The 22640-nt window shown below is 41.4% G+C and overlaps 1 protein-coding gene across 1 annotated transcript in view; it reads right to left on the bottom strand.

Annotated features, from left to right (window-relative positions):
- Positions 1 to 16459, bottom strand: part of PARP8 (poly(ADP-ribose) polymerase family member 8) — a 176421-nt gene extending 159962 nt beyond the window's left edge. Inside the window, exons 1-3 of the mRNA XM_019641448.1 lie at positions 16213 to 16459; positions 16024 to 16125; positions 15018 to 15072 (exon numbers count right to left, since the gene is read on the bottom strand). Of these exons, the coding sequence (XP_019496993.1) occupies positions 15018 to 15072; positions 16024 to 16125; positions 16213 to 16312 (257 nt within the window). The 5' untranslated portion in view covers positions 16313 to 16459. The remainder of the gene's footprint in view (positions 1 to 15017; positions 15073 to 16023; positions 16126 to 16212) is intronic.
- Between the last annotated feature and the right edge of the window lie 6181 nt (positions 16460 to 22640).

The raw sequence follows: 22640 nt of genomic DNA, 5'->3' as shown, positions 1-22640 counted from the left end.
CATTTCCCCAAGTTACTGATAATAGTTGCTCTATAAAAATTGTAGATGTGTGCATATAAAATATATATTGACATGCACAGAGAGAGGGACAGACAGAGTGAATGGAGGAACAGTAAGAACATAGATGGTTTATAAATGACCTCTGACCTCTAGGCTCACTCATCTCTTCCCGTTTCCCATCTACACCTTGCTTCTTGTAGCAACTCCAACAACCATGAGAATCTTTGTGAAAAAAGAAACACTGGAAGCTTGTAGAGAATGTGCAGGGTATGAGAAGTAGAAGGGAGGGAGCTATGAAAAATAGTAAAGGGCACTGATCCAGGGCAATGAAGGTGGCAGAAGTGGCATGCCTAATGATGAATATCTAGTCCCAAAATACCCTCTCCCACAGAATCTGAAAACTTTCCCGTTATTACACTGCTTAAAATTAATTTAAATGATCACACTGACACTTTAATTAAAAATGTATATGCTAAAGCAGTCCAGGCTATCAGTATGTTTAAAGTTGTTCCAGGCACCTTTTCCTTCCAACAACTACTCAGGATCTGACACAGGGTAAATGAGAAATCGGCTTGGCACAAAAATATGAGGGTAATTTAGAAGCAGGAATTAGGAATATTTGTCTAGCCCATTATTATTTGCTCCTTTCAACTAATATCCCATGCTAGTTGTTTAGTAAGCCTTTATTCAGTTATTGAATTTTCACAATTATAAAACTCATGGTGTCTACTTATGTCTCTAATATAATACAGTAGTCCCCCCTTATCCAAGGTTTCAGTTACCTGTGGTCAACCACAGTCTGAAAATATTAAGTGGAAAATTCCAGAAATAAACAATTCTGAGTAGTCTGATGAAATCTCATGTCATCTTGCTCTGTCCCGCGCCTGGGATGTGACTCATCCTTTTATCCAGCATATCCACACCATATACACTTCCCACCCATTAATCCCTTAGTAGCCATCTTGGTTATCAGATCAGCTGTCGCAGTATCACAATGCTTGTGTTCAAGTTAACTCTTATTTTCCTTAATAATGTCCCCAAAGCACACCAGTGGTGATGCTGGCAATTGGGATATGCCAAAGAGAAACTGTAAAGTGCTTCCTTTAAGTGAAAAGGTTTAAGTTCTCAACTTAATAAAGAAAATCGTATGCTGAGATTGCTAAGATCTACAGTAAGAACAAATCTTCTATCCATGAAATTGTGGAAGAAAAAGAACTCCGTGCTAATTGTTCTGTCATACTGCAAATGTGTATGTGTAGGGAAAAAATACAGTATATATAGGGTTTGGTACCATTCGTGATTTAAGACATCCACTGGCGGTCTTGGAACATATCCCCTGCACATAAGGAGAGAATATTAAACTAAGCTTCCTAACCAATACTCAGCAGGGAATTGTGACATTTATCTGCCAGTGTCAGCAAAAGTGAGAATTTAGCCATTAAAAGAATATTTCACTTCATATGTTGTCACCCCTGTGTCACTTACATTGTATTCACCACTTGCCTGTTGGGTAAAGCTATGATGCAGCCATGGGAAAAAAAAAATGTCTTTTCCAATGGAGAGGGTTGTTACATGTCAGACAATGCAAGAAGGGCCAGGAGAAATTGCCAAAAGTATCAGAACATACAAAACTTTTGAAGGAGGGGGGAGGCTGGTACAAGGAGGACCTGCCCAGAGAAGGGCTCTCGTCGTGGCCCTGAAACACGCTTTAGCTGACTTTCCAGAGAAACTACTTATTTTCACTATTACACAAGTCAATTAAAGAAAAAGAATACAAGGTTAAACAAAAAAGTAATAGACAAAAACCCTGATGTTTCAAAAAAAAAAATCCTAACTATTCTCAAGTCAGAGGCGGACATCAGGAACCCAGAACACGGGGGAAGAGATTCAGTGCGACTGGAACGCTGTGGGCATCTGAGAACGGGCACACGTGAGTCTGGAGAATTTTAGACGCTAAACGTAACAAAGGTTTAGGGTTTAGACTTGGAGTTTGGGACGCTGAAAAGAAAGGATAACGTGCAACTATATGGCTGAATGCATGCTATTGCCCTTTTTTTTTTTTTACTTCTGTGTACATGTAATATAGTTTTTATTAGAAGTTGTTATTCAATGACAGTGCATCTTGTAAATTAATGCCTTTTTAAAATGAGAAAAATTTATATTTTCAAATCAATCAGGGAAGCTGTCCTACCAAAAAAGGGCATTTTTTTCCCCTTTCTCTACTTGCTCATGGCTTCCAGACTCCAGGACCTAGAATCAGGCCAGTACTGTTAATAATATCAAGTCCTGCCTTCTCTGTCAGGTCATGCTGGACACTGTCAGCATATGTGTAGGAATGGATTGACTCAGGCCTTGGTTACTCAAACCCTGCACATTCCCAAGAAAGGCCTGTCTTTGAGGCTGGACGTTGGCCAGTTCCTAGGAAATGAGCTCTGGGCCTGGAAAGAGTGATTGGATGTGCCTAAGGCTCTGGGCCACACAGCGCCAGTTTGCTCAGATAGTTTATGCTAACAAATGTGATTTATATCGAGCACCTGTGTTTGCTCGGGGAGGCGGGAGCCCGAGGAGCCGAGTTCAGTCACAGAGGTGTGGCATGCATACGTGACTATCCCCTAATAAGAACGCTGGACACCAAGGTTCATGTGAGCTTTCCTGGTTGGCAGCAGTTTGCACGTTTCCTCACACACCATTGCTGGGAAATTAAGTGTATCCATGTGATTCTACTGACAAGACACTTGGAAACTTGTACCTGGTTTATACTGGACTTTGTCCAACGAGCCTGTGCTTTTGCTGATTTTAATCTGTATTTTTTGTTATAATAAAGTATAACCGTGAGTATAACAGCATTTTGAGTACTGCTGACTCCTAGCGAACCAATGAGCCAAGGACTAGTCTTCAAGATTCCCTCCCAAGCATATGATCTAACTGGATCCTGAAAACCCTGCACTATTATCACTGCGATTTCACAGATGATAAAATCAAGGCTCAGGGAAGTTAAGCCACTTGATTGGTTGGTTAAAAGGAATCCAAGTCAATCTGTCCATTCTGCTACACACAATATAATGTTATGGGTTATAAATAACTTTTAAAATAATCATGTAACATAACCAACATTTGCAATATGTCCTTTGGAAAATATAAATTGCAATTTCGTAAGCCCTGAAAAATGCTGACTATAATCAATCTGTAAATACAGTCTAATGTCTTTTCATTCAGAATTTTATTGTATGTCTGTGGTGGTTCTAAAAGCAGTAATGTGGTATCAGAAATTTTAAATTATGTTGTCCTTTGCCTACCTATTCCTCCCCACATTTAAAAAAAATTTGTTTTCCTAGGGTAACTAAATTCTCAATGCTTCCCATCTTTAAGAATCATGTGGTTATGGGGGGGGGAAGCAGGTGTGTGTGTGTGTGTGTGTGTGAGAGAGAGAAAGAGAGAGAGAGAGAGAGAGATTGAGAGAGAGAGAGAGAGAGAGAGAGAGAGAGAGAGGGAGAAGGAGAAATAGGTATGTTATTATTTTCTTAATGTCTGCAAGTGTATTTTGGAATGTAGTCTTTGTATGTTTAGGGGGTAAATCTTAAAATGCATTGTAATTGCAATATGTTTTGCAGGTTTGTGTACATAACTGTGTGTGCAAAAGAGAAATGTTTCAAATATGTTTTATGCTTAAGTTCAGTGTTCAGTCACAGAAACACCCAATAGCACCAAATCCTACTTGGTTTTATTTGGGAAGTGTCCTGGCATTATTAAACACTGTGTTTCTGTGGTGACTAGGAAATTAGGTATAAACAGAATTTTTGTAATCGTTAATAGTATTTCTTGAAATACTGGATAATTACTTATTATTTAGTATCATTTTATAATCTACATTTGAATAAAATTGATAGGTTTCTAATTTAACTGTGATTTCCTTGTAATTAGCTGCATGCTAAAACCATAATATAGGTTACCCATTTTAGTTTTGTGCCAAGGCCCTTCAATTTGAGAAGTCCTAAAACTTTCTATAGATCAGAATCTTTATCTAGAAGTTGAAAAAGTCTTGCAAGCACCTGTTTTGTTTTGTTTTCCTCTAGCTATTTTAACAGACTATTTTTTTTTTGTTTGTTTGTTTTTGTTTGTTTGTTGTTGTTTTTTAGCTGAGCCATCCTGCCACCTGTTGGCAGCTCAGCGGCTGCTCAGCTCGGGCTGACTCGAACCGCTGTTGCTCAGCGCTCAAACTCTTGAGCGAGCTCTTAACCAACTGAGCCACTCAGCTGGCCCTTTTGTTTTTTTTTGTTTTTTTTTTTGTTTTTTTTAACAGACTATTTTTTAAAGCAGTTTTAGCTTCACAGCAAAATGGAGCAGTGTTCAGATTTTTCAGACCCTCTACCCGCACACATGCACAGCCTCCATATTATCAACATCCCTAACCAGAGTGGTGCATTTGCTACTAATGAACCTACACTGACACATATTTATCACCCAGAGCCCACAGTGTAACTTAGGGTTCACTCCTGATGTTGAAGATTCTGTGTATTTGGACAAATGTGTAATGACACGTATCCACTCATTATAGTATGATGCAGAATAGTTTCAATACCATAAAAATCCTCTGTGTTCTGAGTATTCATCCCTTCCTCCCGGCAACCCCTGGCAAAAATGACCATTTTGCTGTCTCCGTAGTTTTTGACTTCCAGAAAGTCATACAGTTGAAATCATACAGTATGTGGAATTTTGAGATCTCTTCCACTTAAGAGATATGCATTTAAGTTTCTTCCATGTTTCCTAAGTGCTTGATAGCTCATTTGTTTTTCTGAGCTGAACAATATTCCATCGTCTGGATGTACCACCGTTTATCCATTCACATCCTGAAAGACATCTTGGTTGCTTTCAGGTTTGGGCAATTTTGAATAAAACTAAAATTGCTATAAACATTATATGAAGGTTTTGTGTGGACGTAAGTTTTCAACTCCTTTGGGTAAATACCAAGGAGCGTGGTTGCTGAACTACATCGTCAGAGTATGTTTAGTTTTTTTAGGAAACTGCCCAAACTGTCTTCCAAAGTGGCTGTACTTTGCATTCCCACTAGCAATGAATGAGAGTCCCTATGCTCCACATCCTCAGCAGCATTTGGTGTTTTCAGGGTTCGGGATTTTGGCCATTCTAATAAGTGTGTAGTGTTAAGCACCTGCATTTTGATTTCAAAGTACATTTGAAATGTAACATTTCCCAGAATGTACCCTAAAGGCTGGAAATGTCAACATTTCTGTTTTAAAAAAACCTTTTGTGCAACTACTGCCCTAAGTAGATCTTTCCCTGCCAATTGCCAATAGCAGGAAAGGATTTTGTGTAAATTGGACATCAAGAACTAAGGATACTGCATATTTTAAATTAATGACACAGGAAATCAACACAGAAAGCTCATATTAAATCAAACTAGTTATGATCTCAAAATATTAAGTTTAAAGTCTTTCTTGGCCCAAGTTTCATCATTTGGGGCCAAATTCAGCCAGGAATATGTAACCCTCATTGAAATCCCTTAATTAAAACTCTGAACTCACCGTTCTAGGCTGGTTTTCCTATAAAGATGGACTGTTCCAAAAAGAATTGAGAGAGAATTTGGCTCACAGTGAATTATTCAAACTTCTTTCTTAGCTAACTAAAGATGAATTTGACCATTCACTAAGAAATCATATGAAACTCTGTGGTAATAATAAAGTAATAGCTGCTTTTCGGCTGGAGGGCCTATTTTTTCTTTTTTTTTAATAATGCTGCATATCTCGCTGTGGTGCATTTTAATGAGAAATGACGACTGCATCAGCTTTCATCCATGAAGCAGATTTTAGCCTTCTGCACGTCTCCCACATGCCAATATCCAACTTGGTTGATCGATGACATGGATACATACAGATTGACCAATGTGTTATCACAATCGCAAATTCACTCAGTTATGACTCTGCACACTGACCTCCAAATGAGAAATCTAGAATTTACTAGATTCTCACTACCTGTGAGGTTCCACTGGTTTCCCTGAATCACGAAAGCTATGGAGCATTCATAGAGGAATGTGTCTACCGTTAACATGAACCATTTAAAATATATACCTATCTGGCCTTGGGTTCACAGGAGGGCACTTTAGGCAGAGGTTTCATTCTCCATTCTCGTATTACCAAAAATAACATGCAGTTTCCTAAAAAGTTTAATGACTGACACTGCCTAAAAGGGGGGGGGGCATCTGCTTCCAGACTAATGTTGAAGAAAATTCTGAGAAATGTTTTAAAACTCCTTCAGTAAATTTCTCATTTGGTCACTGGGAGGAAAATTATTTTACAAAATAGATACCCTCATTGATTTTTTTAAATGCAATTTATCAAAGAAATGAAACATGTAGACAAAGTCCAGATATCCCTCAGGACGAACTTCTCCAAAAGTATACTCACTCCATCCAAGATTGCTCCCTGATCTCCACAGCAGTCACAGTGACAGAACTGAAGAGGACATAACCAGTACGTCTGCTACACAGAATCAGTATCTATTTCTAACACTTCCTTACCGGGCTGATCATGAACCAAAAAGGCCCCTGTTAATTCCGGGTCTTTGATAAATAAGCATTATAGAGAGCCCTTATCATAAATGGATTCAACATAAGACTGAGTGACAGACCCAGAGAAATAAATCCTCACATAGAAAGTTAGTGGCATAAAATGCCAAATGCCTTTAGCTGAAGTTTTTCTTGTCATAAAGCAAGTTCAGTAAAAATTACTGAAAACAAATTCTTCAGGATTCAATGTGAATCGGCCATTTCCATTTCTGCTACAGTGTACTGTTTACTCAACACAACTTTTAATGAACAAGACTCAGGGTTTGCCAGTGTTTTCCACAAAACAACTCTCTCAAGATTTTCCAGATCTGTAATCAAATCAATCTGGAAAACCCTGAATACCTCATTCACCTCTTGGGTATGCATAATGCACACGGATACATAAAAGGCTCTAAAAGCCAACCATTAAAACTGTTTAACTTATTTCCAGACATTTCCCAGGCATACCTGGCCACATACCTAACATCTAATTAAGTAGTTTGGGAAATTCTATCACATTGTGTAGGAAAAATATTACGTCATTTAAGAAATACCAGGAAATATTCACTATATTCTAGGCACTCTGCTAGGAACTAGAGGTGTCTTTAAACAGAATATTCATGTTTTTGGTGACTTTTCAAGAATTTGACTTATTCTCTCTTTTACACAGCTCTGTCCTTAATAGCATTTTTGCTTTTTTTTTTTCCAATTTTGCCTCAACTTTTTTCTTCGTAGATGTAAAAGCCTAACAAATGTAAAGTAGTTAGTTATATTAGTCTTGGCTCCAACCTATACGTCAAATATAAAAATATCCGATAAGTGATTCTTGGATAACAACTTATACTTGTTTTGTAAGCAAAACAATGATGAAAATTTAAATATGCACAGCACTTCAGAGTTGGTTGTCAAGTACAAAGAACACTGCCAGGCCATTAGGATATGCAATTTACATTTCAAAATGTTCAGAAAGAAACCACCTTGGGGTGAGCTAGCTGTCTACTAATTTCAGTACAGGGAAAATTGATCTGACTGCACAGAGGTTTAAGTGGAAGTCTCCCTTTTAAATATAACACTGTAATGATTTGGCATCCTCTGTTTAATACCAAGGAAGTGTCAGCCACCAACTAGGATGTCACTGATATGCAAATAAACTACACTAGAGATTTACAGTTGTTATTCTGTAATGGACTGGGTATAATCTATTTACATTCTCATCCTATCCTCCTCGGATTTCATTTTGTCTTCTCATTCTCACTTTGTTTACTCATGATCTTGCTCTTTCCTCTTCTTGAGCATAAATACATCATTTATTTTCACGGAGATGCCACTTGTGGCCAAAGAAGATTAAATGAACTGGTCTTCGTGATAATGAAAACCATGATCTTGATATCCAAAACCAAGTGTATTATGCGACACAATGTTATCCATCAATAAACCTTGAACAGCTGTGTATGTTTAAATGCACTAAATTAATACAAACTGCTGTTGAGTAGAGAGAGGAGGTCCATCAACAGTAAGTTGTTGTCTGGAAGCCTGAGAAATAGAAAGGGTGGGGGAGGTGGCTTTTGAAAGCCAAGAAGAGAGGTTTAAATTTGATATGAAGAAAACTACGGTCGCATTTGAAGGCTTCTTGAGCAGGTAAATGCTATGATTAAAGCCATGTTTGACGAGTTGAGGTATAAACGAACTGGATGGGTGAGAAGCTGTTAATCAAGAATTGTAAGACATTAGGTAAAGCGACTGACCTAAGTCAAGAGCTGACACAGGGAGGGCTGAAGATGTCCACAAGGACTTCAACAAGAGTCACTGGCGCTTCCAAAGAGGTGAAAAATAAAGCGGGGCGCATGAAACCTGAAGACTGTGGTCCCCAGCTGGCTCCAACGATGTGATGCTGACCAGGGAAAGGCTGGCAAAAGCAGCTTCTTTTAAAGAGGAAATGATGTGTTATTTTTAAGTGTGGAAGTGTCCGGCATTTAAGTGAGACGACTGAACAGAAAGCCTAAATTATGTCACAATAAAATAGGAATGACAAGCCTTATTAATAAAAACATATTTACTATTAGTCTTCCCTGGGATACATGGAAGATGGGATTTCAGAAATTTAGAGAATGAAAAGGAGAAAGATTAGATGTCAATAACTTGACTAAAATGCCATACTAAGTGGCAGCTCCCTTAAAGCAAGATTTATCTACTACAACACAGTCTATCCAAAAGCAAATCTGTGCAGACAATTACAAAATATGTGTAGGACTGATGAAATCTCACTATGTTTTCATTTAATGCTGCAGAGAGAAATGATAGAAAATTAAAATGGATTGGCCCAATATTTGCATAAGGATTCCACAGCCAATGTACATAATTTTCTGACTATTGATCTTAGCACTGGGCTCAGGCACTCTGCGTGCCCACCAGATTTTCAGTACTGCCCCTGGTAGACATTCCACTAGCAATCCCTCCCAATCCCCAAACATTCCCAACCATTCTAGTCATGCCAGTACAACCACTGCCCCTTAAAGCCTCACATAAACAGACTTACATTGCAATATATCCCTACTCTGCCTCTCTCTTACTGTGAGTTACTTAAATTACCCAAGCCTGTTTCTTTAGCTATTAAATATAAAATAGCTGACAAAATACCTACTCATCTCTGTTGCAAACACAGGATGTAAAGTGCACAAAAAGTACAGCACAGAGTATGTCCAATAAACATGATTGGTGGTAATTTCTTAACCTATGAAATAAATGGGGTTTAAAATTTTTTTTTAATATAGAAGCTTCCATAAATTATACCTGTGTTAAATTGATGGTTATTTTAGGTCAGTGGTTTTAAAACTCACTTAATAATGAAACCTTTTTCAAAGAAAATTTTATACTGAATAGAAAAGAGCCAGAGCAGCTATAATTTAGAAAGGAATATGAAAGCCCAGAAATCACTCATTCAGCTTCCTCACACGCTTCCACCAGTCACCACAGCTTGCGAGGCAGGTCCCCAGGGCTCCAAGTGCATGCTTTCTTTTTAAGGTCATTATTTTGAATAATAACTGATATAACATAAAATTATGATGAGCAAGTCCCATTGCCAAGAGGAACAGGCTAATTTTTAATTTAAAATAAATGATCATTCTTTTCATTCTGAAACCTTAAGGAGCACTTGATGGTTTCAAAATAATTGCATATTTCAAGATTTCTAGAATAAACTGTATTTCTTTCATAATGAAAACTGATGACTCTTTTAGAGATGATGGGACTACTTCACCCTCCCAATTCCCCCATTCCTGCATGCATGGGCACTTCTCCTTTCTAAGAAAGTAAAAAAACAAAACAAAAAACAAATGCACTTTAGCAATCAAGTAGATTGTTGCTCTCCATGGCATCCCATGACTTAGGAAATTACAACTGGGGAGCCCAGGTGAATTAGGAACCTCGCCCCCTGCCCCCCCCCAAAAAACCCTGCTTGATCACCAGAGTGCTGTTGATTTTTAAAAATTAAATACTTTTGGAGTCCAAACTTTGCAGTGAGCCAGTCCCCATAACTCCCTATTATCCTAAACTGCATTGTCTATACCCAGAAATCATTTGGGCATGTGCTCCAGAGAACAGGACTTATAACTCGGCTAGGGAACTTTCGTTCGCTCTAGATTCCTGAGACATTCCACTGCAAGTGACATCACCAGATTCGGGGATTTCTGAAGTATTTCAATATCTCTATACCTGGTAACTTTGGTTAGGAAATTGCTACTCATTTGCCAGAAGACCTTTTTTTAGCATTCATTTAGTAATTCATTCAACATCTATTTATTGAGAAAATATATTGTACTAGGCAGTGAGCTTGGGGCTGGAGAAACAATGGACAGGACAGACCCTGCCTCCAAGAGTCTCACCTTCAGGCAGATGAGTGAGTGAACAGGTGCTAACAATACACTGTGACAACACGGTTTTACAATTACCTACCAGGTATCACAGGGGAGAGGATTGCCAGGAAAGGCTTCTCAGAGGGGAATTTGGCTCAGCAAAGATCTGGACCATGAAGACTGACTAGGATTAAGAGGGGAGAGGTAGGATGATAGGATGCAGGTGAGTGTTCCAGGCGGCACATGCAAACGCCTAGGAAAAAGAGGATGTAGCAAATCTCATTTGTACATCCCAAATTTGAGTGATTGTAGAGTAGTACTATTGTTAGTGTCACATGCCATGCTCCGACACATTTATATGAATAGAAGCTCCTGAAAACAGGGTGTACTTCAAAAGATGCCATGACCACATGAAAGGGTGTCTTTTCCTACAATAAAGGGTGTAAATTTGCAGGCAACTCCGAACAGTCTGCCAAATATTAACTTGCTAATTTATTAATAATTTCTAACAAGTATTAGATTTCTTACACGATGTCACACCCCTTGACTGGAAAACTCCCAAAGTAATAAACATTTCTTTATGCTCATGTCCTTTCTAAAAAAAGACGTTGTTACATTCTTGGGTGAAAAACAGTGAGGTCTCAAAAGAAGGCAATACAATCTTTGGACACATGTATTTATATGCAAATACACATAAAAATTCTGAAAGAATGAATTCTAACATAATAGAAGATGGAGAAATCACACGATTTTAATTTATCCTTTTTTCTAATTTTTACAATAAACAAGTACTATTTGTGTATTTTTAAAACTGCAATGATATCGTCACAATACTTTGCTTGTTGGAAGCTCACCATCAGGAAATCCCAGGGGTCCGCGGCCAGGCCCATGGGGCTCCCCTGGCTCTCTATTGCCTTTGTTAACCGCTGGCCCCAACCTGTTTTCCCATCCCCTGAACAGCTGGCGCCACTCACTTTGTCCCTTCTGTTTCTTGTACCATTAACTACATGTCTGACCGCAAGTAAGATGCAGGACCGGAACCCCCAACGTCTGTGGTCTTAAGGAGTTTACTGCCCATCAATAAGGAAGAAAGAACAAGGCCGATAACAAGCATGACAAAGTACAGGAGGGAATGACTTTTGCATAAACCTACAAATTGTGTCCATTTAAGGCCTCTGGTTTATAGTTCTTGGCACACCCCTGAAATTGGGAAGTAGCACTGGGTAGGAGTTACTCCAAGGAGTCCAGGAATCAGTGCTATTATAAGGACCATTGCTAAAATGAATTAATCTTGCAGCGCATATACCACAAGTTCTCAAGTACATGTAGGTGGTATTAATAACCAAAATCCTAACATTTAACACTTCCTCTCTCATTATTTTTCAATCAGAAGACACTACAACGACCACTCTCAAGTAAGCCTCCGCATAATTTTTTGACGTTCAAGTGTCTCCATGCTCAAAAAGGCTGGGAAGACTCACATAGAGGAATAAGCACAGGTTTCGGGCATGTGACAGAGGAGGGTTTACGTGGCAGCTTTCTCATTTAACTGAGTGAATGGGAGCATGATTCTTAAACTCTCTGAGCCTCAATCTGCACATCCTAAAGTGAGGATGCTGATAATCCCATGAACCTTTCCATTAGGGGAAACTTGATGAGCTCCGTTTCCCAGCAGCCCGTCTGCTCCCCCTCACTCCTCACCTACAGTCAGAACAGCACATGTTCACAGGCACTTTGTCCCTCTCTGATGACTTCCAAATGAAAGGCCAATTTACTACGCCACCGGCCAGTCCTGACAAAAAGTCACCTCGTGGCATTTCCTCTTATCCACAAACACATAAAAAACAGTACATGTAAAAACAACTCCCAGTATTATTTCTTTTTTTGAATAGTAACATGTAAGATCAACTTCTGCCTTTAGAACAAAGTGTAACTCATTCTTGGAGAGTGTCAGAAAGGAAACGTTCTATTAAATTTTATCTGCAACTTGAATTGAAAATTATTCTTGAAATATATTTCAATGGTTTAGATGAAATGAGAGTTAACCATAACAAAGATAATCATGTACTATCTCTCCATCAGTTTCTTTTAATGGTGAAGTCGAGTTTATCTGAAATGACACTATTAATTGATTATTTTAAGTTGATAAGCACATTAAATCAAAAGAGGGCAGGATTATTTTAATTTTAATTGCCCAATTGACACATCGCAATGAGAAATACAAAACATCATAACCTAATGTAGTTAATGAAAACAATATAGTTTTATTTTCAGAAAAAAAAAATGTTTTCTCTAGGAGGTACAAACCTGTAAAGGGATTATCAGTAAAGGGATCATTATTGCTATACTAATAAAAGACCTTTTCGCTACTGTTGTGTAGAATAAGCTTTTGAGAAGACAAAAGAAATCAAATCAACAGTTGTTCTTGTTCTTTTTCTTCTTCAGGAGGCTGTTCCACCTTGGAAGCACAAGGCCCAGGTATTGAAATCAGGGACAAAAGAAAACACTATCCCTTAAAAGGATTACACAGAAAAGTAAACATCACTTACTTTAAGAGCAACCCTGGGACTAGCTCCTGCAGTGAAAACTGATGCTATCTCTATTAGTCACTTATTCACCCCAACCCCTGGCCTTGCTACCAGGAGACATTCAGACCTTCTCCACCTCTGGCTAAGTTAACACTAGTTCTATAATTTGCTGACAAAGAATCTCACAGCTGTATCTACTAACAGATCTTAAAGACATGAAGCCTATGGCTCACCCTCTCCTTGTATAGGCAAGTAAACTGAGGCCAAAAGAACTTATGTATCTTTTTGAAAATAATGAAACCAGTTAGTTGAAAAGCTTACCCAGGGCTTTCCCCTTCCACACCTCTCACTAGATGAACAACTGAAAAAGACAGCTCAAATATCTACCTGATTGCATGGGGAATATTTTCAATACAAAGCATACAGGCAAACCTCATTTCATTGCTCTTCGCTTTATTGTGCTTCACAGACATTGTGGGTTTTTTGTTTTTTTCTGGGTTTTTTTGGGTTTTTTACAAATAGAAGGTAAGACCCTCCACCAGCAAAAGGATTAGGACTCGCTGAAGGCTCAGATGATGGTTTACATATTTTAGCAATCAAGTATTTTTTAATTAAGGTAGGTAGATTGTTTTGTCAGACATAATGCTATTGCACTTAATAGATTACACGATAGCGTAAATGTAACTTTTGTATGTACTGGGAAACCAAAATATTCATGTACCTCACTTGATTGCAATATTTGCTTTATTGTGGTTCTGGATCTGGAACCAAACCCACAATATCTCTAAGGTATGCCTGTACTGTAACTGTTAAAATAATCCAAGAGGATATTAGTCATACACCAACATTCTCTGAATAGTAAGTGTAGGAGCAGCATTAATTTAGTTGAATCTCCTCTAATTTATTCTTTTTATTCATAATTACAAAAATGATGGTACTACAGTAAACTAAAAAAATTGTAATTTTATTCTCTCCCAGTAAATACATATTATATGTTATATTTTCAACTAGTAAATCAAATCAATATGCTAAGTGTGAGGCTTCCACAAACTTTACATATGGGAAACCTGATCACTTTTAATTAACGCTTTTTTGAGATGTAGATTATAGCACAGATCCTAAGCATTTTAAAGATTCACATTAATTCCAAGCTTTTTACAATGTATTTACAGAAGAAAGCTTATTTTGTAATTTATATGTTCATAAATGTTTCCATTAGCTAAGAGATATTTTGGAATGTGATCAAATGATATTGAACGTCAAGCCCTAACAGCAAGGCTAAATCTCTGACTGTTCTCCTACATAGCCACTGATCTTTGAAGCCACTGTCTCACCAAAGGGCTAACAGGGAGAAAAATCCTAACTTAACAAGTGAAGACAGCAAGGTATATTTTAATGGCTACCTTTCATTTTAACTCTCCCTCCTAAATACAAAATTGGACTTGAACTTTTTTCACAGTTAACAATTTAGTATGAATGTATATACATCTGTCATTCTTCCCCCCTCAGGAAAAAAGTTATATGCTCCAGTTACATAAAACTTCCAATTGCTTTCCTATAACTAAATGTTAAAACCAAAATACCATTCCTTAAAAAAAAAAAAGTATGGAGAATTGGCAGACAGCATGTTTATGTCAACCTGCAGAAAACATGGAAACATGCAGCGCCAACTCACCAGGAAAATCATTACTTGTGACCAAACTATTGTGTTACATCTAATATCTTTTATGCATGTCACTTCATACCCAGGATTCCAGTTTTGCACCTGCTTGCCTATATCAACCCCCAAACGTCTCAAGAGCAAGCTATTACTGTAGCATAGCTTTCTCATGAAGAGTGCAAGAGCTCTCTCTGCTCACTGCCTGTGGTGTGATCCTTAGGAACGCCTGAATCAAACATGTATTGCCCCTCTGCTATTTAAAACCGAGGGACCTCAGGCTTGGGATGGGGCTAAAGAACAGGAGTAAAACAAAAACAAAAACATACAAAACAACAAAAAACCAAACAGGGAACACACTCAGAACAAAGGAAACACAAGCGTATGAACAGGAAATGAAGCAACTCTATACACACAAATACCTTTTGGGGCCGCCAACGTAGGTGAAAGTAAAGGTGGAGTCTGAGTATCTGAAATCTGAAACAGAAAGTCCAGTTAAAAGCTACACCTTTAGTGGATTTTTAACCCTGGTCAAAACTGGGGCCCCGTTTGCTGGAGCAAAGAGGAGGCCTGGCCGGGCAGGAGGCGAGGGCTTAGAGTGCAAGCGAGATCCCCTCTCTGCGCCGCGCTGGAGGGGATGCTGCGCACCTCGGGCGGGTGCCGCGGGAGGCCGCCCCCCGCAACAAGTGCCGGGTGCCATGGCAACGGCGGGAATTTCCCGGTCGGGGCGGCCGGAAGCGGCCCCAGCCGAGCTCCAGGCTGCGAAAGCAAAATCCGATCCCTGTCCCGGGGGAGCAAAATGGACGAAAGGCGACCCCCGGGCAGAGGCACTGGGCGCCTCGGGAACCCCAGGAATCCCTTCTCTTTCCGGGGCAACGCACTGTCAGTCGGAGGGGACTACACGGAGCTGAAGGGACCGGAGATCGGCCCAGCGCTGCCCCCCTTAAGGGCCCCAGCGCCGGGCGCTGTCGACGAGCGCAGCGCAGCGGACTCCATTCCCGGCCGCCGCCGCTCTTCCCATGCGCAAACCCGGCGGGTCCTACCCGCCCCGCTCGGTCGAGGCTGCTGAAACCCCGGAGGCGAGTTTGGAGGCTCCGGGCATCCACGGGGGTCTAAAAATACACCCCAAGGCCCCTCCGCCTAGAGTCCCGCTCGGACCACCCGCGTTCTGTCCCCAAAGCCGGTGGCTGCCCCAGACTTGGGGGGTGGGGAGGGATAAGGGGAGAGGCTGGCGCCCCCTCCCTTCCCCCTTTTGGTTCCCGCTCTCGCTGCAGCAGCTGTTGCCAAATGAACCCCGGAATGGAGACGTGCAACCCACCCCCCACCCCCCAGCCACACGCCTCGCGGTCAGAAAGCTGGGAAGGGGGGCGGCGGGCGGGCAGACGAAGCTGGCGCTGGGTCCGCGGCTCCGGAAAGGCGAGCACTCACCTGCAAACGAGCAGTCCTTCTCGGCTCGGGACTTCTGGATCACCACGTCGATATCCTTCTGAATTCGCTCTTGCCTTGAACACATCCCCATTAAATCAATCCCTGGAAAAGAAGCAGCCGCTATTTCCACCCCACCCCACCCCCGTCTCACGCTGCCAGCTTTCGTAAATATTCAGTGAAAAATGAAACCTCTGGCCGAGGCAGGGGCTGAAGGCGAAGTGGTTTCGGAAGTGATCCTGGGTGAGAGAGGAGGCGGCGGTGGAGGAGGGGGTGGGGGTCGGCTTTGCATTCCCAGATGTGACCGCCCAGCTGCTGCTCGCCGCTGCTAGATTCCAATTTCCTCCCCTTCTGACAATGGATGGTGATGACACCAAGTCTCACTTTCTCCCTCCCCCGCCCGGACCAACGGCCGTGAGGGGCCGGGGGGGTGCTCGAGACGGCCCGAGAGAGATCACCCGCGGGGCGGCGGGCGCCGGCGAGGGGCGAGCCCCGCTCCGCCTCCCGCGCGCACACCCCTCGCGGCCCGCACGCCGGCCTTCCACACCCGCGCACACTCGCGCCCGCGGGCGGCGGCGGTTGTGCCGAGGCTGCAGCAGCGCCGCCCGCCGCAGACCCTCCCGTGCCCGCCGCGCCGGCCGCCCAGTCACCCGGCCCGGGCCGCTGGGGCTTTAATAGTAGCCGCCATCCCGGACGCAGGCTGGATTTCCCCACCCGGGCCGCCGCTTGCGCGCGGGGCTGAGTGGGAATGTAGGTAGTGAAGACTCCCCGGGGCTCCCAGCCTGCCCCCACACCTCCACCACTTTTATGAATTCCACTCCACTTTCGGAAGGAATTATGAGTCATATGGAAAACCCAAACCGGAGTGGCTTGGGGGGGGGGCGGGGGGAGGGGAAAAGAAAAATCCTTTTAAATCGAAAATAAATAAATAAAACGAACAAATCTTTCCTTGTTGCCACATCAGGAAAGATGGAAAAAGCCCTGAAATTACTCCAGACATGCACCCTCCTGAGTCTTTTTCTCCTCGATGGAAGTAGTTCAGCCCTTTTGGGGCGCCCTTTAGGAAACGCAGCCCCTTTTGAGGGACTTCCTCCACTTCCAAAGCTTCACCAGGTCTTCCCTCTTAGGTATTTATGTCCATAAAAGACTGGCAGAATCAGCTAGCACGGGCCAGGGTCCCCCTTAAAAGAATGTTTGGCTTGTTTTAAAAAACCGCCGCTTTGCCAGTCAGTCAGGTGAAGGCTCCTACAGTCTTGTCTAGTTTAGAAATGAGATACTGCTGTGAGCCTACCTTTCTGTTCTGCCTAAGGACACCTTGGGCTGCCCTGCCTTAACTGCCATATGCCCTAGGACAGGTCTCCGATGGCATTCTTCTTGTTGATCTGTTCTCCGCTGAGTAGGCTCTTCTGAGCAGACCAGGTCTCATTTGGTTCTGCAGCCCCAGTGCCTGGTGCAGTGCCTGGAATACAGGAGGGAAGCCAAAATGTTGGCTGAATGCATGAATGGGTGTGCCTTGCAGTCCCTTTTCTTTATAGGTACCCCAGTTTCCATCAGCTTTCTTATCAGCATGAGTACCCACGAGTTGTCAAACAGGCCCAACCCCTTCATCAGTCCAGTTCCGGTTCTGATGGTGGCAACATGATGTTTAGGAGAATTAGGAATGACTCTTATCCCTAATGGAGTCTTAACATTCTAGAGAGGCAAAAGCAGTGAGAGATTATATGCTCCAATTCCTTCATCTGCCAGAAAAGAAAACAACATAATTTGTTGAACAGCCTCGAACACACCACACTTATGGTGAATTATAATTCAGAAAGCTCCCTCTGCAATACCTGGACCACCGCAGACTGAGCCACAGTCAACGCGAAAGGGATCCTGCTCACAACTCTCCTGAAGCCCTTCCGGTCTAGGGCAGCACCGGTTCAAGTCCTTCCTGGGCTGCTGCATTGTGTAGGCCCCTTGGCTACCCAAAGCACTTTCTTCTCTTCCACATAGCACTGAGTATCACACATACCTCCTCCTTCCACTCTGTGCTCTGCCTTCTCTTAAAAAGCTTTCAATCTATCAACTCCCAAGAACTTATTTTATAGTTGCCTATCTGCAAAGCTTGCATCCTCAAAGTAGAGCTCTGAATACAAATACATTTGAAATACTTTTAAAGCTACCAAGTGTTTTTTGTCTGGCTCACCTCTTGGTTTACTCACTCCATAAAATAGGCCTTCTTGTGATTTGTCCTGTATTTGATTTTTTTCTAAGCTTCACAGGCTGCCCTGTTTTTGTTAAACAAAGCTAACCTCACTCTGCTCCTGCCCTTAAGGTGTGATATATTTACATATTTTTAAATTCTAAGGGATAAAATAAAGAGTAAAACTAACTTTTCTCTCTAGTATGCATTTTGGCAAGGAAAGTTCCTTTAATAAAAAACTATACCAAGGCATCAATGTTCCACGCTAGATCTTTATAGCACGATTCTTTCTACCCACAGCCAGTATCCCACTGACTCTGTCTCGTCTCAGACTCCTAGTTAAACATTCCAATTATTTGTGCTCTTATTAAAAATTAGATGCACCTTTGAGACGAGGGGGTTATATCCCTGCCTTAAACTCTCATGTGCACATACACACACTGACTTCAGAAACATAGCACGTAATAGCCATTAATACGTTTGTTTAATTAATTAAAACCATCATTCATAATGAGAGAGAACTCGGGTGGTAAAATGAAGATATTAATAAATAGTAAACTGAAGATAAAAATCTGTATGTTGGATGATTGAGTCAGGTAAAAAGGCCCACCAGTTTGGAAAAAACGATCCCAAGCCAACAGACAGAGCTTATTAGAGGAAAAATGTAAATTCCTCACCTATGTGAAATGACCCCATTGCAGAAGTGTAAGGTAATAGAAATGTGGCATGAAAGGCAACAGTATGATGTGGATATTAACTCACACTTATCCAGAACTTATTAGAGCAGTCTGATACTACTCTAAATGCTTTACATATATTAACTCATTTAATATCTACAATAACCCTATGTGGTAGCTGTTACTGTTATTCTTCGCATTTTAAACAAGAGGAAACTGAGGCACAAATGGGTTAACTCATCTAAGGTGAGACATCAACAGCAGTTGAACTCTTTTGTCTCTCCAAACCTTTCAGCAGTTGAACTGAATGGTAAGGAAAATAAAAGTTCAGAAGTCTCACTGTCCGCCAGTGACAGCAGGCCAGGACTTAATCCAACAAGAAGTCCTATAATGAATTCCAAGGGGGCCTCTCAAAATAGCTCCTTCTAGTGACCGTTATGATTTCCCCTTCTGGCATTGAACTTCCTTTCCCGAATGAACCCCAGCCCTTGGAAAATCTTAAGAAAAGTAAAAGCCTGCCCTCTGCTATTCCCTGGGGATTAATAAAAGAAGCTGGGAGGCAGGAATAGCCAAGAAGACAGTCTCCTTTCCCGAATGCATGAGGATGTTATCAGTAGCAAATGCCCATGGGGATGCCCATGGGGATGCCCAGCAGCTTTGGTCAGCCGTGGACACGTCGATGGGACAGTTTGCCTTTGTGGTAGAATCAGAGTGAAAAAGGAGGGTGAGCCTGAGGGGTCGCTCTAGGAAGAGGTCACCGAGGGCATTCAGGGTGGGGAAGTGGGGTTTTGTCTGAGGGAAATGGGAAGGGGACCTCAGAATTCTTTTCCATTATTAGATTTATATAACTTCTTCTTGCAATGGTTAGGTAATGGAAAGAAACCCATAAAACTCAAAATGCCTACAAGGCCTAACTGGCTTCTTCCAAATAAAGTCAACTTGGGCAGTTTTTTCTTTATAAAGCTGCTAGTGGTTTTGCTTTGGGAGAAACTAATCCTGCTATCGTGACCTCATCTGATAGGTCCACCAGTCAAACTATGAGCAAACCAAAGTCAACCTTCAATAAACTTGACACAATGGAGGGGAATTTTAGGTAGTTCGATGTGAAATTTGTCCCCGTTTGGTTCCTATATATCCCCTAACCTAAGGTCAAAAGGGGCAGCACAATGGTCATTTGAGGTTTTATGGCCGTTTTCTGGCAACCTGAATGAACTTAAGTATTATAATACCAAAGCTATCGCATGAAACCTGAACTTTTCTTGCTATTTCTGAGGTTCTCTTTAATCTAGTCCCATTTGTCTCTCATTAAACTTTAATTCCCTTTTCTACCATAACTCGGAGTTCCCATTTTCGTTCATTGGTTGCTGTTTTTTTGGTTTTGTTTTGTTTTTTTGTTGTTGTTGTTGTTAGTGAATCGTATTCCCTGTAATTTCAATGACATGTATTTTTAAATTCAAGTAAAAACTTCCATTATGTATTCTTTTTCTTCCCAGTGGTATCAATTGTGAAACAATTTTAATCCTCATCTACAGAAAGGCTTATGATGACTGGGCTTTTGACTAAAACAGGATCAAATTGTGACTCTCTAACTTAGTAGAGACCTAACCTTGGAAAAACTACACAATCACAATCGTTATTACATCAAATTTCAATTTTCTCATCTGAAAATGGGGAGAACAATGGCTCCTATTCCTTAACAGTTAAAGAAGAAGATTACATGAGATAAACACATGCAAAGAGATACAGATTGCTTAGGAAGAATCAATTACTAAGGATCCACTTTTTAAAATTTCTCTCTCTCATCCCTATATACAATTGACCAATTCCTCTTTTTTTCCCCCAATTTATCTGATAGTTTTCTATCAGATTGTCTGGATGCATTTGTTACATGTAAGTCGTAAGTCCCTGCGCAGAGACTTCCTCTTCCTTACATGCGCTAGCTCCCTGCGCTTGGTGCCATCTGGGAAGCCACAGAGATTGGAGCTAGAGGAAGGAACTGGGGGAACCATGGAGCAAGTCCCCCGGGAGGTGCGTTCCTCATTATCCAGTCTTACCTCCTTGAGGTCACATCCAGAGTCGCTGTATTTGTCAGGAAACATTTGGTTGTATGACAGACTAACTCAAACCAGTAAAGGCAAGATTTGATTTGTTGGCTCGGATAACTGGGAAGAATACTTGGGCGGCTTAGTAGGCCGAAGCAAGAGCTGGTGGGACCAGGGGCTCAGGGAACTGAATTGGGTACTCAACACGAATTTTCTCTCTCTTCCTATTTTCATTTCTGTTTGGCATTCTCATAGTTTCAAATAACAGGGAAAATGGCTCTCTGATACCCCTAACCCTATAACATCTCAGTTTAGTAAACCCAGTGAGGGAAGGATAACTTCTTTTCCCTAGGAACCGTATATTAATCCCAGATTATTAATAAATAATCTAACTAGCTGCCCACTTTGGATCAGGGTCTATCTTCTGGACACCACTGTTGCCAAGGAGAAGAAGTTCTATGATTTGTTAGGCCCAGTTCAAGTCCCCGCTCCAGTACATGGGAAAACATGAAGGAATGCGTCTTGCTGGTCTCTTACTGGTCTGATTTAAAAAATAATTTACAGCATAAGTTCACTGCACTTCTCTAGATTGAATCTGGGGTGTTCACTCATCTTTTGGGGGGATGAATTATATCAACAAATGGATCCTTTTCTTCCTCACAGTTTGGGTTTCTTCTCATTCTCTTTTTATAGTGTAATAACTATAGTTTCTGGCTATGTTGCATTTGAGTGCCCCTCCTCTGTGCTAACCCCAGTAACAGCACTTGGCACACTTCCTATTTGTCTTCCCTTAAGAGGCTGAGCAAATGTGCTCAGAGCCTGAGTGATTTGCTCTATTCAATAGCTCTCTGATTATTAAGCTACTGTGTGAAACACAGAAAACACTCAGTAAATACCTGTTTGAAGAAAGAAGGCAAGTACCCTTCCATAGTGCAAAATAGAAACACAGATGTGGGGCATAAAACCCAGACTGAGCTGAGCTGGGGGTGAAGGTTTGTGGGTGTCAGTGATGCTGAGTGTTGAAGGAAGTGTAGGAGTAACGAAAGTGGAGAAGGACATTCCAGGCCGCGGGCGGCCTGGGGGCAGTGGGGCGCCTGAACTGGCTTGCGTAATCCTGCAAGACCAGTTGTACACATCTCACCACCACTTCTCATTCAGTGAGTTCACACGGCAGCTTGAAATCAGCTCTACTGGGAGTACTGTATATACTACAGAAATCAGAATTGCTGCAAAGCAAACCTTCGACTTTTTTTTTTTTTACCAGAATGCTGATTGCTAAACATTTACCATGCCACTGCATGAAAGCATGGGGGGCAGGACTATTACTACAGATGAAGCTAGAAAGCTATTCAAAAATCCAGTCATGAAGGGAGTTATGTGGTAAGCATAGACATCTGAGTTTCTTAGCTACTGAAAGATTTTGAAAGGGAAAGCACGTGACATGACTTGCTCAATAACTTAGTTCTTGAGTTGTTGCTTAGTTCTTCAACAATAGTTTTGCATGACAAACTTGGCCGCAGGTGGCATAGTCACCCTGTATTAAATGCTTGCAGTTTTAGGAGAGTTATTGCCTGTCCTAGCAAATCGATCTTAGCTTAGAACTATACCAGTCCCAACCTAGGCCTGATTCCATCAGGACCAGGTGTGGCTACAGCAACAGCACCACTTCGAATCAGCGCCAGCAGCTCCTATGTCCCCTATAATACAAGTCTCTTT

This window comes from Hipposideros armiger, unplaced genomic scaffold, assembly GCF_001890085.2.
Source record: "Hipposideros armiger isolate ML-2016 unplaced genomic scaffold, ASM189008v1 scaffold_60, whole genome shotgun sequence".
Lineage (NCBI taxonomy): Eukaryota > Metazoa > Chordata > Mammalia > Chiroptera > Hipposideridae > Hipposideros > Hipposideros armiger.
This window is presented reverse-complemented; position numbering and strand designations above follow the sequence as displayed.